This window comes from Sorex fumeus, unplaced genomic scaffold (genome assembly GCF_029834395.1).
Source record: "Sorex fumeus unplaced genomic scaffold, SorFum_2.1 ptg000006l, whole genome shotgun sequence".
Classification (NCBI taxonomy): Eukaryota; Metazoa; Chordata; class Mammalia; order Eulipotyphla; family Soricidae; genus Sorex; species Sorex fumeus.
In genome coordinates this window covers 33,571,434-33,587,546 of record NW_026606063.1, presented here as the reverse complement: position 1 = coordinate 33,587,546, position 16,113 = coordinate 33,571,434, and the positions used below count along the sequence as shown (strand labels likewise).

The 16,113-nt window shown below is 44.3% G+C and overlaps 1 protein-coding gene across 5 annotated transcripts in view; it reads left to right on the top strand.

Moving 5' to 3' along the window:
• Positions 1-16,113, top strand: part of COLEC11 (collectin subfamily member 11) — a 64,752-nt gene that overhangs the window by 25,014 nt on the left and 23,625 nt on the right. For 3 of the 5 annotated variants that reach the window (XM_056126712.1, XM_056126694.1, XM_056126703.1), the window contains exon 3: positions 3,840-3,911. The exons of the other annotated variants lie outside the window; for them this stretch is intronic. In XM_056126712.1, the coding sequence (XP_055982687.1) occupies positions 3,840-3,911 (72 nt within the window). The remainder of the gene's footprint in view (positions 1-3,839; positions 3,912-16,113) is intronic. 5 annotated transcript variants of the gene reach the window in all.

Genomic DNA, 16,113 nt, shown 5'->3' with positions numbered 1-16,113 from the left:
GTATTGTCCACTCGAGCTCCACCAGCAGTGATTTCTGAGCTCAGAGCCAGAAGTAAGCCCTGAGCACAGTCAGGTGTGACAGTCAAATCAAAACAAAATGAAACAGAAAACCAAAGAAGTTGAATTTCATAGGTAGCATCTCAGGTGAGTAATTTTCATCGCTCTGTACTCGAGTCTATTTGGTTTGGGTGGAGGGAGTGTGTGGTTCACTGTCTGACTTGAGATGCTTATGGCTGTTCCTCCGCATTGTTTCCCTGTTGTTCCTTTGTTCTCACAATGCCATCGATCCTCCATGTCTGATGATAGTTGGTAGTGGGTATATCCTATGAGCTGGTATTTCTTGTTAGATTATCAATGCTTCTCCAAGTGTTGCTTTGTCAGTAATTTCAATTTTTGGCTACATTTGTACATTTTTCTTTCATTATCATATTTTAATTGCATCACTCTAAGATGCATAGTTACAAAGTTGTTCATAATTGGGTTTCACTCGTACAATGTTCTAACACCTGTTCCTTCACCAGTGTACATTTCCCACCACCAATGTCCCCCAGTTTCCCTCGGCCCATTCCCTGGCCCCCTCTTCAGCCTGTCTCTATGGCAGATATTTCTCTCTCTCTCTCTCTCCTTTTGCAACAAAAGTACTGAAAGATTAACATGTATATCCATTTATCTCCTTTCAGCACTCAGTTCTTGTCCAGAATCATTATTTCCAGCTATCATTGTCATAGTGGTCTAGTGATCTCTCTCTATTCTAACTATGGACTGGCTCTTGTTTCTACTGTCCTTGGGTAGTTTTAAATTTTTTTTATCATAAATTTTATTTCTTTTAAAATATAAGGAAACACTAAGAGCTCCCTAGGGATTCAGGGCCCGTGAATGTGTGTAAGCATGACTCCATCTGGGACCAACTAGAGGACCACTAGCAGTGGAGCAGTGCCAGGGATGGGGCAGACCTGTCTGTTAGCTGGTGTTGGCACTTGTTTTGCTCTTGTCTAGGTTTAACTAAAAGTAAATGTAATGCACCTTCCTTTAGGCCTGATGATCAGCCTTGGGAATCCCACTGCCAGGTGTGGGGCCCGGGGAGTGGGGACAGACTGTCCAACTCTGTTGAGCCTCTCACCAGGTCACCAGGTGAGGAAGAAGTAAGCGGGAGGAGCACCAGAGTTGATCAGAATGAGATGTTTTGTGTGTGCCTAGGAGAGTCCATGCCACCCACCATCATCCCCACATCCACTTTTAGTTACTCCAAAGAGGAGGAGGACATGCATGGGATCAGAACAGGGTCTGGGTAGTAAAGGGGAAACCCAGTTGGCGGGAATCTGCACAGGGGGATGGTGATGGAGGCACCAGGCAGAGACCATGGCTCCAGGTGAAGGCCTAGTGGGAACCTTCCCCCACGGGGTTTCTAACTAGATTTAGTCCACTGGTTGTTTCATATATCTTTTGACAAGGACAGTCGGAGACGTTACTGGGCCCGCTCGAGCAACTGGATGAACAACGGGAGGACAGTGTTTGTTTGTTTGTGTTTAGAAGATCTTTGTGGTAGGGGCTAGGTGGGAAGTCTCAGGGAAGTGATGTGAGGTCCTATTAGGGCATTTTCTTTCTTTCTTTTTAATTTTTTTAATTTTTAATGAATCACCGTGAAGTAGTTACAGACTTACAAACTTTCGTGATTATGTTCTAGTCATACAATGATCGAGGACCCATTCCTCCACTAGCGCCCATTCTCCACCACCAATGTTCCCAGTATTCCTCCCGCCACCTCCCCATACCACCCTACCTCCGTGGCAGGCACATTCTCTTTCACTCTGTCTCTCTCCTTTTGGGTGTTATGGTTTTCAATACGGGTACTAAGTGGTCATCATGTTCAGTCCATAGTCTACTTTTAGTACACATCTCCCATCTTGAGTGAGTCCTTCAAGCATCATTTACTTGGTGGTCCCTTCTCTATCTCAGCTGCCTTTCCCCCCAGCATGTGAGGCCAGCTTCCAAGCCATGGAGCAATCCTTTTGGCTCTTATCTCTACTATCCTTGGGTGTTAGTCTCCCATTATGTCAATTTATATTCCACAAATGAGTGTATTTGTTCTGTCTGTCCCTCTCTCTCTGACTCATTTCACTTAGCATGATACTCTCCGTGTCAATCCACTTATATGCAAATTTCATGACTTTATCTTTTCTAACAGCTGCATAGTATTCCATTGTGTAGATGTACCAAAGTTTCTTTAACCAGTCATCTGTTCTTGGACACTCGGGTTTTTTCCAGATTCTGACTATTGTAGATAGTGTTGCAATAAACATACAAGTGCAGATATCATTTCTACGGTAAGCATCTCTAGGATATATTTCCAGAAGTGGTATTGCTGGGTCAAATGGAAGCTCAATTTCTAATTCTTTGAGAAACAGTTAGGGCGTTTTAATCTCTGCTCCTACTGCATGCCTCTCTCTTCTCCCAGCAGACAGTGGTAGGCTCTGCAGGGAGCCCCAGTGACTGACTGGGAGCAGGAGCATATACAGGAGGGACGTGGGTGGGGAGGGGTCTGTAGGTGTTCACACCCACTGCACGAGGGAAACAGGAACATCCAGGGGGAAGGAGAAGCAAACTCCGACATGACGTATACAGTGATCACTCTTGGTGGTACTTGGGTATCATTTGGGTTGCCAGGGATTGAATCGCAAGGCAAACGCTCTACTCACATTTTGGGACTGGGGCCATGGTGTAAAGGGCTGGAGCCCATGATTTGCATGCAGGAACCCAGAATTCATTTTTCAGAGCTCAGATATTCAAGAAATGACATGTCAGCACCAGAACCGGGAAAGTCTGCCTGGGAGATTCATTTCTGGGAACAGCCATAAGATTGATTTCGGACATGCTGAGTATGGGAACTCTGGGGAACCAATAAACAGTTCATCTCCTCCTTTCAGTTACAGACAGAATAAAAGAACAAAAAGGGCTGAGAGAAAGCACAGGGGTTAGGGTACACGCCCAGCAGCCACCCATCTTGTGTTCAATCCAGGCACCACATGGACCCTGAACATCACCGGGTACAATACTGAAGCTCCCCCAAACACCATTAGCCGTAGTTCTGGTGGCCCCTAAGGGATAACCGAGTGATCTGGGCAATGTCCAATACTGTAGGGCCCTGTAAGCACTACATTCTTAGGCCCTGAGAGCCTACTGGGCTGAGTATTGCCAGGAGCGACCCAGAAACCCCCTGAGCCCCAACTGAGAGTCCTCCCCTCTCCCCCAAAAGAGTAATAAAAGAAGTAGGGCAAATAATAGTAGGTGTGTGCATGTGAGCAGGGGCGAACCCAGCTCAGACTGATAGCAGGCACTCCCCACTCCCAAGAGCCTTGATCACTGTGCCCACTGGATCCAGGAGCCCCCCACCCCCCAGGCAGAAGGGCTGCTGTGAGGGCTCACACTTGTGAGGACCCAAGTTCTTTTTCTCTCAGCAAAAGGCAGAGATGTGCTTGTCATAGGGACACTCCTTCCCTCTGGGGTGAGGCATGGAGCCATGAAGGCATCAGAGCACAGTGCTGGGGGCTGGGTGACACAGCAGGGAGAAGGCTCCTGGGAACGGGCTGTGGGCTGAGGGAGGAGGCCTGAGAGAGCTTTGGACCTGGAGGAGAAGGAGGGGAAGGGTGAGCACCCCTGGTGGGATAGGATGGGCGAGAGGGATGACGGTGAGGGAGGGGGTTGTGGGGAGAGGGGTATGGAGAGGAGACTGGCCAGGGGCTTGGCTGACAGATGGATGCGGGGGCTTCCCCTTAGTTATTCTCCACAGCTCACCCTGAGTCCTTGTAGTGAGTTCTAAGTGCATGTGACTTCTTCTACAGGGGATGCTGGTGAGAAGGGAGACAAAGGTGCACCTGGACGTCCTGGAAGAGTTGGCCCCACAGGAGAAAAAGGTATCCACCATTTCAGGACCCCTTCGAGAGTTGCAAGAGGGCCCAGCCGGGCAGAGGGTGGTATGGGTCGTTTTGGGGAGAAATGAGCTGGGCGAGGGAAAAGTGTTGCAGGAAGGTAGATGTGAAGCAGGAGGGGTCTCTTGAAAGCAGTGCTCTTAGTTCCCCATCCGCAGGCCTCAAGGAACAGAGTGCCTCACGGAAGTGCACATAGCTTCAGTCTCATCTACAAAATGGGTTCATTTGTGGGTGTTGCACCCATAAATGTAACCAAGAGGACACGCAGATGGTCATGGGTGTGTGCAGACAGCCTGGTGTGCAATAATGCAAGTGTGCAAATTAGCTATTGAGGTGGGTAAAAGAGTGCATACACTTGGATGGGTGTACAGGGCTCATGCTGTGGGTCCCTTCTTAACAGCAAGGGTCTCTAATCACCAATACTGCTTTTTCACTGGACAATGGCTCTGTCCTCTGCTTTCTGGAGCTGACTAAGGCATATAGGACATGCATGGGTGTGGAGTGATTGTACAGTAGGTGGTTGTCCAATTGATGTTGCATTATCATTAGGATCAACTCCCTTTTAGTGTCTTACTTCTTTAAAATAATATCATTAAGAACTTTCTCTGTACTTTCACATGATTCTATGAGAACAGTGTAGAGATTTAGTTAGCTAAACATTGAAAAGTTAGGTTATTTCTAGTTTAAAAATATGCAACAAACAAAGATAGTTGAATATGTATTTCAAGTTTATGCAGATTTTTTCTTTAAAAAATGAAAACAAACTTTTGTTTGTCTTTGGACTACTGGCTATACCCAGAGCTTACTCCTGGCTTTGTATTCAGTGATCACTCTTGGTGGTGCTTGGGGATCATTTGGGTTACCAGGAATCGAATCACAATTGGACATGTGCAAGGCAAACACCTTACTCACATTGTGGGACTGGGGCCATGGTGTAAAGTGTGGAGCCCATGATTTGCATGCAGGAGGCCAGAGTTCAATCCCTAACACTGCACAGGCTCCCAGACACCACTAGGAGGGACTCCTGAGCACCAAGCACTCTGGGTGTGGCCTCAAAGCAAATAAAAGCTTCAGAGGAGTAATGTATAACAAAACAAAATTAAAGATCACAAAGTTGATAGTTTCATTTAGGCATATAGTATTTCAGGACCAATCTCACTACTAGTGTTTCCCTCCACCAGTGTACCCATATTCCACCCCCACCTCACCTTAGACTTGTAATGTCTATATACTAGTCTATATGTGGACTAGTATGTCCATATATAATGTCTAAATACTGGAGCATATTTCAGATGCAGAGTAGTCCGTCATTACTACCAATGCCAGGTACTGATTTTTATTTGCTTTCCCCCCCTTGAATTAAGTTAACTAAGAACAAGTGAGGGGCTGTAGTGATAGTACAACAGGTAGGGTGCTTGCCTTGCATGTAACTGATTCAGTTTTGATCCCCAGCATCCCATATGATACCTGGAGCACTAGCAGCAGTAATCCCTGAGCACTGTTGGGCATAACTCGGAAACAAAACAAACAAAAAACAAGCAAATCATTCTCAGAGATTAAGGTTCAGATGTACAGAATCTATTCACAGAGAATAATCATTCTTTCTGGTTCTACCCTCCCATGCACCTTTCCCATGACTATCACTTTTTTAATATTTTTCCCCCTAGAAGCTACACCCAACAGTGTTGAGGTGTCAAGATCATTCCTGGCCGTGTGGCCCTGCTGGTTGAGTGCTCAGGCTGGTAGTACTTAGGCCCCCCCAGGGCCACAGTGCTCAATGCTAAGGATTGAACTCAGTAATTTGCTAGGCAAGTGGTCGACTGCTTTGCTTATCTTTTTTGACACACTTTTTTTCAATCTCGGCAAATATTTAATTAATTTATTTATTTTGGGGGTTCTGGGCCATATCCTGTTATGCTCAGGGATTACACCTGGTACTGTACTCAGGAATTACTCCTGGTGGTGTTCGGGGACTGCATGAGATGCTGGGGATCAAATCTGGTTTGACTGTGTGCAAGGCAAGCATCCAGCCCACTGTACTATCTCTCCGGCCCCTTTTTGCAAATATTCTATGTATGCAAATATTTTAAAAATACTGTCACTCTCCTCCTGTTGTTCATCAATTTGTTTCGAGCGGGCCACATTTATAATGGCCTTTGTACAAACAGTTGCATAATGTAGGTATTGTTCCACATTTTGCTTTTTTCACTTAACCACATCTTTGGAGGACACATAGATTCTTCTCATTTTGAATATAGTGACTGGACATTTTTTTTGGTGTAAATTCATCAGGATTTATCTAAATGCTCTTGTTGGGAGATTTACATTTTCCTAGGGGGTTGCTGCAGTGAATAATTCTACATATGTCATTAGAAAATGTGTATGAGCATAGCTTGAAGATAAATTCTTAGCAGTGTAGTTGCAGCATGAACATACATATGCATTTTGTATTTTAGTACGTATTTCCCTCCACAAGGATGGAATCAATTTCCTTTCTCACTGCAGTGCACAAAGACATTGTCCCTGATCCTCTGACACCCTCGCCAACTTAGAAGGCTCTTGACAGTAGTGAAATGCCATAGATTGATATTTCATCTTACCACTCCTTATCATGAATGAGTTGAATCAATATTTTTATTGTCTTTAATAGTCATTTGTATTTCCTTGTCTTTCTGGGTTTTATTTTTGAGGGGAGATGATCTTTTTCTTTTCTTTTTTATTTTTAAGACCCTATATGTGTGTTTTCCCTTCCTAATGTATAAGATACTTTGAACTTTCATTTTCTGAATATAGCTCTAGTTATTTCCATAAAATCATTCACTAAAAAAAGTCTGTATGTACCTATCCTGTTTGAAGTTGGGAAACATGAAACCACCAATTTTATTATTTTTTCCGAGGGTTGGTTTCACTATTTGGGTTTTTTGTGGTTCTACATAATTTTTATGAATAATTTCTATTTCTCTGGAGGATGTATTTGGGATGTTGATAGGGATTGTGTTGTATCTTTATATTGCTTTATGTAATATTATCATTTGGGGGATTTCTTTTTTGTTACACACCCAGCGATGCTCAGGGTCTACTCCTAGCTCTGTCCTCAGGGGTCACTTCTGACAGCACTCAAGGGACCATATATGGTGCCAGGGATTAAATCCAGATCAGTTGCATACAAGAACAATGCCCTACCCATTGTACTATTATTTGGCCCTGTAATATTATCATTCTAAATGTGTTAATTTTCTTCCCATCTATAAGCATATCTTCTTATTACTTTATGTCTTCTTCAATTTCTTTCAACAATGTCTTATAATTTTTATTCTACAGGTCTTTCACCTTCTTTGTTAAGTTTATTTCTAGATATTTCTTTCTGATGCTGTTAAATTTTTTTTCTGTTATAAATGTCACAAATTTTGCATATTGATTTTGTAGCCAACCACTTTATGGTGCTTATTGTTTTTAATGATTTTTTTTTTTTTTGCTTTTTGGGTCACACCGGTGATATACAGAGGTTACTCCTGGCTTTGCACTCAGGAATTACTCCTGGTGGTGCTCAGGAGACCATATGGGATGCTGGGAATCGAACAAGGGTTGGCCACGTGCAACGCCCTACCCACTGTGCATAGCTCCAGCCTCTCTAATGACTTTCTTATTGGAGATTTTAGGGTGTTTTTTTGGGGCGGGCTACATTATGTTTTCTGTAAATAGTAATAGTGTAAAAAGTTTTACTTTTCTTCAATTTTTTTTTTTTGCCGTTTAATTGCTCTGACCAGAATTCCAAAACTACATTGAGTAGTACTGATGAGAATTGACATCATTATCTTGTATCTGATTTTAGAAGAGCTTATAGATTTTCATCATGAGTCTTATATTTGCTTTGGATTTCACTTATATAAACTCTATTTTTTGTCCACACTAGGCAGTGCTTAAGACTTGCTCCTAGTTCAGAACTAAGGGATCATTCTTGGTGGTGCTTGGGTACCATATGTGGTGCTGGAATCAAACTTGGTTTGAATGCATGCAAGGCAAGCACCTTAGCCACTCTACTATTTCTATGGCCCCTCCATATTATAGAATTTACCATGCTGAGGTATGTTACTTCTACTCTCATTTTACTGAAATATTTATTTTTCACTATAAATAAATATTGAGGTCCCAGAGCAATAGTACAGCAGGTAGATTTATTTATTTGGGGGATTAATGTTATTTATTATTATTAAATTTACCACTGTTTTGTTGAATTGTTTTCTAAAATCTCTTTGTTTTTTTTTAAATTTTTATTTTTTAATATTATTTTTAAATTTGATTGAATCAGCATGAGATAGAGCATTACAAAACTGTTCGTGATTGGGTTTCAGTCATACAATGTTTCAATACCCATTCCTCCACCTGTATAATTTCCCAGAACCAATGTCTCCAGTTTCCTCCCCACCCCGCCCAGTCCCCTAAATAATTTTTTTCCAATTTCAGAGTTTCCAGGACTATGCTTAGCATTTGTCACAGCACTGGGGATTGGAATTGTGACCATGTGCTTGCAAGGGGGGCATCCTAAGACATTGAGCTGGTTTGATTCGGGCCTGGTTTGATAACATTTTGTTGCAGAATTTTCCAACAAGGCTCATCAAGCATATTGGTCTATAGTCTTGGGTTGGTGTGTGTGTGTGTGTGTGTGTGTGTGTGTGTGTATACACGTGCACACGTGCATGCATGTGTATTCCTTGTCTGATATTACTATCAGGGTAATATTGGCCTCATAAGATGCTTTTATTTTTTTCCCCTTTTTATTGATTCCCCCGGCAAGCTACCGAGAGTATTGGATATGCCAGACACAGTAACAACAAAGTCTCCAATGGAGACGTTACTGGGCCCGCTCGAGCAAATCGACGATCAACGGGAGGGCCTTTACCTTTACCTTTACCTTTTACCTTTATTGATTCACCGTGAGGTATGGAAACAAAAGTTTTCATGTTTGAGCTTTGATCATACAATCATCAAACACCCATCCCTTCACCAGTGCATGTTTTCCACCACCAAAATCCCCAGTATCCCCCGTAACTCCCCATTCCACAACTACCCCTGCCTGTGTGGCAGACAATTTGCACAATACTCTCTTTCTCTACTTTGGTTACCTTCGATATTTTGAGATCAGTCCCACCGCCACTCATACCTGCTGAAAAGGCAATGCTAGACAATATGTTTTGTACTGCTTGTTATGGGTGGCCGCAGGCTCTAGGAATTCTAAAATTTTAATAATTAGGGTCTGGAGAGATTGCTGCAGCAAGTTTCTTGGGTCCGAGATTTGTTTGTGTGTCTCTGGATCATGGCCGTGTGGGAACTTAAATAGATAGTGACCGTAGTGGGCGTCATCTGACTCCCATTGGGCTGAGAGGAAGGAGAAGGGCCGACTCCTCCCCTGTCCCGTGAGGCCTGGAATTTGCCACCACCGCCACACTGTATCTGGAAGCTTTTGCTGAATTCTAGAGGCGGCCAGCGGGATTCCTAGGGGGCAGGCAGAGGGACGGCACCTGCCCCCATCTGGAGTGACCTGGCGGAAGTGTCCTATTGCAATGTTCAGAGCCATTTCTGCAGCAAGTTGCTCGGGTCCAAGATTTAGTTAAACTCATTAATGAAACCATATGGTCTGGGTTATGTTGGGCTTTTTTTTTTTTTGGTCACACCCAGTCGAAGCTCAGGGTTTACTCCTGGCTCTGCACTCAGGAATCACTCCTGGCAGTGCTTAGGGGACCATATGGGATGCTGGGAATTCAACCTGGGTCGGCCACATGTAAGGAAAACATCCTACCCACTGTGCTATTGCTCCAGCCCCTATGTTGGGCTCTTTTGGAGACTTTTGATCACTGTTTAAATGTTTTCTTGTAATAGGAATCAAGGAGGTGGTGGCTCAGTGGTAGAGTTTATACTTTACATGTGTGAGGACCTAGGTTAAAGCTCTGGCAGTGTACACACAAAAGAGAAACAAAACAATGTTATATGTATGCTTGAGGAGTGTGTGCTTTGGCCTTTTGGAGTGGAGTGTCCTTATTTTGATGAAAGTGGGATATTGAAGTCTCCACTACTATTATGTGACTGTCATTCTGTCTCCAATTCTAACACTTAGTTTACATAGTTCAGTTCTTTATCATTTAGAGCATATATATTATTGAGTGTTATGTCATCTAGGTGTATAGAGTCTTTGATCATTGCAAAATGTCCATCTCTCTGTCTTGTCACTTTCTTTAGCTAGAAATATATTTTATCTGTTCCACGTCTGTCACTACATTTTAAGGTTATTCTGTCCTTATAATTTCCCATGTTTTTACTTTGAGCCTGATAACCTGGAGAAAGTGGAAAGATGTATTTTCCTTTTTAATTCAAATACTCTGTGGTTTTTTATCGGTACATTCAGGGCATAGGGCTGGAGTGATAGCACAGTGGTAGGGCATTTGCCTTGCACGCAGCCAGCCTGGCCGAGTCGGGTTCGATTCCTCCACCCCTCTCAGAGAGCCCGGCAAGCTACTGAGAGTATCTTGCCCACACGGCAAAGCCTGGCAAGCTACCTGTGGCGTTTTCAATATACCAAACACAGTAACAACAAGTCTCACGATGGAGACGTTACTGGGCCTGCTTGAGCAAATCGATGAACAACGGGAGGACAGTGACAGTGACATTCAGGACATTGGCATTTAGGAAAATTATTGTCATATTTTGTTATTTGCACTGTAAATGTTTTATTATTTTGACTAGTTTTTTAAAAAATGTAATTGTTAGGGTTTTCAATGAAAATAATCATGTTAACTATAAATAATGATAATTTTCTATTTCTTCACTTCAAACTTGGATACCTTTTATTTATTTTTTTTATCTAATTTCTCTGGTTAGGACTTCTTGCACCATGTCGAAAATATTGGTAAGAATAAATCGTCAGGGGCTGGAGCAATAGCACAGCGGGTTGGGCATTTGCCTTGCATGTGGCCGACCCAGGTTCGATTCCCAGCATCCCATATGGTCCCCCGAGCACTGCCAGGAGTGACTCCTGAGTGCATGAACCAGGAGTAACTCCTGTGCATCGCTGGTTGTGATCCCCCTCTCAAAAAAAAGAATAAATCTCCATCTTCATCTTGATACTGATCTCAGTGGAAGCTTTGTTTTTCACCCTTGAGTATGATGCTGACTGTGAGTTTGCTCAAACAATCTTTGTAGTATAATGCTTTTTTTTCTGTGCTGATTGAAATGATATTTATATCCTTTGTTTTGTTGATGTGGTACATTGATCTGTGGCACTTTGCTCTCTATGACTGACAAAAGCACACATAGCACACATAGTGCTTTGAACATGATAAGTTATTTCTGTCCCTGTGGCATTATTCCAATGACCAACAACAGTATTTCCCAGCCAATGCTGACTGCCTGCTCCTGACAAGTGTCCTGGTCACCACTGCTCCTTGAGCTGGTCTCCAGAGTAGCAATTAGATAGACTCTGATACTCTACTATGATGAAATTTCTACCTGCTTGTCCCTAATTCCTTTCCCTTGCTAAAAGTAACATTGGTGGAGGGAATGTTGCTGGAATACTGTATGTCTGAAACTCTATCATGAACAATTTTGCAAATAATGGTGCCTTCATAAGTGAAAATGTCTTGTTGTCAGACTGTATGTACAAAGGGGGACTATCTACAACCCCTTTGGCTCAAGGAATCAGGAAACCATGTTCCCACTCCTATCATTTCTTCTTATATTACTCTTACATAAGGCAACTCTGCCCTCTCCTTTACCCATTGTACTCAATGAATTCCCCTTTACCGCACACAGATCATCTGGATCCAACAGCAATTTTCCATTTTTGTTTAATTAGTTCTTATTGAGCCAATCATATGTCAGATTTCTTCTAGCTGCTATGGCAGAGAAGAGAGCCGTCACAGTCCCCTGCAGCCTGGGGAAGCCGAGGATGGGCAAGTATATAGTTGTGGATGTGATAAAGTAAGATTAAAGTAAATATGGGTAGTTTGTATTTCTGTAGGATTTTCAGAGGAAGTCTCACCCGGATTAGGGGAAGTAAGTGTCTGAGGGGGCCCTAAGACAGAACAGCAACACAAAATCCCAGGTTAGAGGGGATTTGGCATGCTCTGATTACTTTTATTATGTATCTTTTATTATATTTATATATAAATCTGGTTGGAGCGATAGCACAGCAGGAAGGGCGTTTGCCTTGGATGCAACCGACACAGGTTCAATTCCTCCGTCTCTCTCGGAGAGCCCGGCAAGCTATTTAGAGTATCCCATCCGCAAGGTAGAGCCTGGCAAGCTCCCTGCGGCGTATTTGATATGCCAAAAACAGTAACAAGTCTCACAATGGAGATGTTACTGGTGCCTGCTCGAGCATATTGATGAAAAAAGGGAGGACAGTGCTACAGTGCTACATATAAATCTTATATATAACTATATGTCATATGTCATATATCTCTATGTATCTGGGATCTTATTTTATAATGTCTTGTCTTTAGCCCCTGTAAATGTGTGAATGAATGTGTGTGAACATTGTTCCAGCAATGTGAACAGTGTGTGTGGTTTCTTGTCTTAATATATGCCAATCTTGTTGCCTTAGTTGAAGAGAACTCCAACTGGGACAGCAATCTGGTTAGTACTCACCTCACTTTTTTTTTTATTAAAATTTTTTTAAATAGTGAGACATCATGAGGTACAGTTGCAGACTTACACATTTTTGTGCTTGGGTTTCAATTATACAATTATCAAATAACCATCCCTCCACCAGTGCCCATTTCCCACCACCACGGATCCCAGTATCCCTCCCACCCCCCATCCCCCATCCCCCCATCCCACCCTGCCTCTGTGGCAGGGAATTCCCTTTTGTTCTCTCTCTCTTATTGAGTACTCACCCCACTTTGACTCTAGGTTCACCTCCTATTTCTGTGTGATCTGCTTGTTGAGTCAGGTATATATGATGCATTGTTATTGCAAGACCAGGGCTATGCCTGCTGTACTATCTCTCCACCTCTGTCATGGTGGTTTCATTCCAACATTGCATCCTGTATTGATCTCTCACCCTGAAATCTAGGGCTACCTTAATTTGTTTTGCCTCATGCCACCTGGATTTGTGTGTACCTCTTATCACCCAGAAATCTGCTTGTGGGTCTACCTCACAGTGGTGGCTTAGCTGAGGGAATTTGGGCCTCAGGTGGTCTTGAAGAGATGCCCTTGGCTACCTTGACCTTCCAGGGATTCTTCAGCCTGGAATGAATGATCTCCTGTCTGATCTTTCAACTCTTCCCTGCGGCCTCCCTACTCTCATCCCATTCCTATGAAAGCACCTGGCACAGCACCTTGTTTTTAGCTGAGTGCAGTCATTTCGCAGGTACACTGGTCCCTGGTGTTTAGATGCTGATCTTTGTAGCTTGCAAAAGACTCTCTGCTGCAGGCAAGACATACAGACAACACCAAAGTTGCAGAAACTGAGGGCAGGGAAATGGTAGTAAGGACTTGTTCAGTTTTAGCATTCTGAGAATGTTTTCATTTCAGAGCAAATAGAACACGACCCAGTTTTCACTGACATCTGCAATAGGGTGGATTGAGGTGTATGTCTAAGTGTGTCAGAATTGCTGGGAATGAGAGTGGGCATTTGGCAAAAGCCCAGTTGCACTCAGCACGGCTCCTCATCACAGCACTGAGATGAAGTCTTCCCAGCTGTGACCAGAGTAGCACAACCAATCATGCTTCACCTGTGACCCTTGGCCACTAGGCTTTCGCTTCTTCCAGTTTATTCTTGATGAGGCTCCTGCTTGGGTACTGCATTGGCATTTCACTCACAAAAGTGGTTTGAGAGGGCGCTCAGAGCTTGCTGGTTTCCTTTAAACTCTTATGAGTTATAAATAAACTCCCACAAGCTTTCTGGAGCTTTCTGGCACATTCTCTGGGCCTTTCCCTTCCTTCTCTCTTTATCAGATGCAGGGTGACTTTCCTCCTGGGTGACTTTAAACCTTTTTTCATAAATGGGCAGAAATTCCCCTCTTTTTCTTGAAAGACCAGGGGTTGGGAGAACCATCCTCATTCCTCTCTTTACATCATACACATACTGCTCAGAGGTGCAGCAAACTGCCTGCAGATACTGATGATGTGTGTCCTGGTCCCCACCTCTGCTGGACATTTGGTCCCCTCATTAGGTTTGGAGGCCACCCATTCTTCCTAGAGATTAGAGCAGCGTTTCTCAGGCATAGGCTGCATTTCCTTTACTTTCCATGCGCACACTCCTTTCCGCCTGCTGCCTCCCTACGTCGAGCTATTCTTCAGTGGTTCACCCTGTTCTTCAGTGGTTGATGCTGCAGATCTGGTGGCTCATCTACTGTTGCCATACCCAGACCTCTGAGCTAATACTCCCCATCTTCCTTTTGAGGCTCATCAATCCTTCCTGGGGGGATGGGAGCCTCCTTTGAGGCTATCCCACCCACATACCTGTAATAAATCTTGACTCACACATCATCTCTCCTTTCTCTGTATCCCCAATTAATTTTTTTTTCTGCTCTGCTTAAAATGCAGCACATTAATTTCACTGGCACTGTAACACTGTCCTCCCATTGTTCATCGATTTGCTTGAGCAGGCACCAGTACCGTCTCCATTGTGAGACTTGTTACTGTTTGTGGCATATCAAATATGCCACAGGGAGTTTGCATATTTGATATGCCAATAGGTTCTGCCGTGTGAGCGGGATACTTTCGGTAGCTTGCCAGACTCTCTGAGAGGGACAGAGAAATTGAACTTGGGTCAACCACGTGCAAGGTGAATGCCCTACCCGCTGTGCTATCGCTCCAGCCCTATTAATTTCACTAAAACAGAACTTTTTTTGTTTCTTTTTTTTTTTTTATTTATTTATTGAATCACTGTGGGAAAGGTTACAAAGCTTTCAGGTTTATGTCTCAGTCATGCAAATATCAAACACATTTCCCTTTACCAATACTTATTTTTTACCATGAAGAACCCCAATAAAACCCCACCCCCCACCCCTCCCCGTCCCTGTGAGGCAGATGAATTCTAGTTAACACTCTATCTGCTTTGATTAGATTCATTGTTTCAATAAAAGATTCACCACTATTATTTAGAGTTTACCCCCCCCCCCCAAATCAGACATGCTGAAAAAGCATTGTGAAGTGATTTGTTTTCTACGGCTGGGTTCAAGAATTAAATGTTGGTTTTGGATTTCTGCTCTTTTACCTATTGACCCTGGAAGTATTTCTACTGAAAGTCAGATAGTTAAGAAATTGGTTTCTGTGTTCTGGAGTCCTGGCCGTGCTGGAGAGCCGCTCGCGGGGGGCAACCGGTGGCCTCGGTAGGGCGTGAAGGGCGGAGCGAAACACCCCCCTTCCCATGAGGTTTTAGTCGCCCCCACACTCCCGGCTCATACCTGCTGTCCACAAGGCTCCCATGTGGCCGCCATCTTTCTTTCCAGAGGGAGGAGGGCGGAAGGGAGCAACACCCTTTCCCCTCTGGGCAGAAATGATTGCCTGGATTAACGCATAGTCCTTTCACTTTTCTGCTCCAAGCTGCTGGGTTCTGCATTAGGTCATTGTGCTTCTGGGGCTGTGGCCGTGCTGGAGAGCCGCTCATGGGGGCAACTGGTGGCCTCGGTAGGGCGTGAAGGGCGGACCGAAACGCCCCCCTTCCCATGAGGTTTTAGTCGCCCCCACACTCCCGGCTCATACCTGCTGTCCACAAGGCTCCCATGTGGCCGCCATCTTTCTTTCCAGAGAGGAGAGGGAGAATGGGGCAACACCCTTTCCCCTCCGGCAGACTTGATGGCCTGGATCAATGCATAGTCCGTTCACTTTTCTGCTCCAAGCTGCTGGGTTCTGCATTAAGCCCTTGTGCTTCTGGGGCTGTGGCCGTGCTGGAGAGCCGCTCGTGGGGGGCAACTGGTGACCTCAGTAGGGCGTGAAGGACGGACCGGAACGCCCCCCTTCCCATGAGGTTTTAGTCGCCCCCACACTCCCGGCTCATACCTGCTGTCCACAAGGCTCCCATGTGGCCGCCATCTTTCTTTCCAGAGAGGAGAGGGCGAATGGGGCAACACCCTTTCCCCTCCGGCAGACTTGATGGGCTGGATCAATGCATAGTCCGTTCACTTTTCTGCTCCAAGCTGCTGGGTTCTGCATTAAGTCCTTGTGCTTCTGGGGCCGTGGCCGTGCT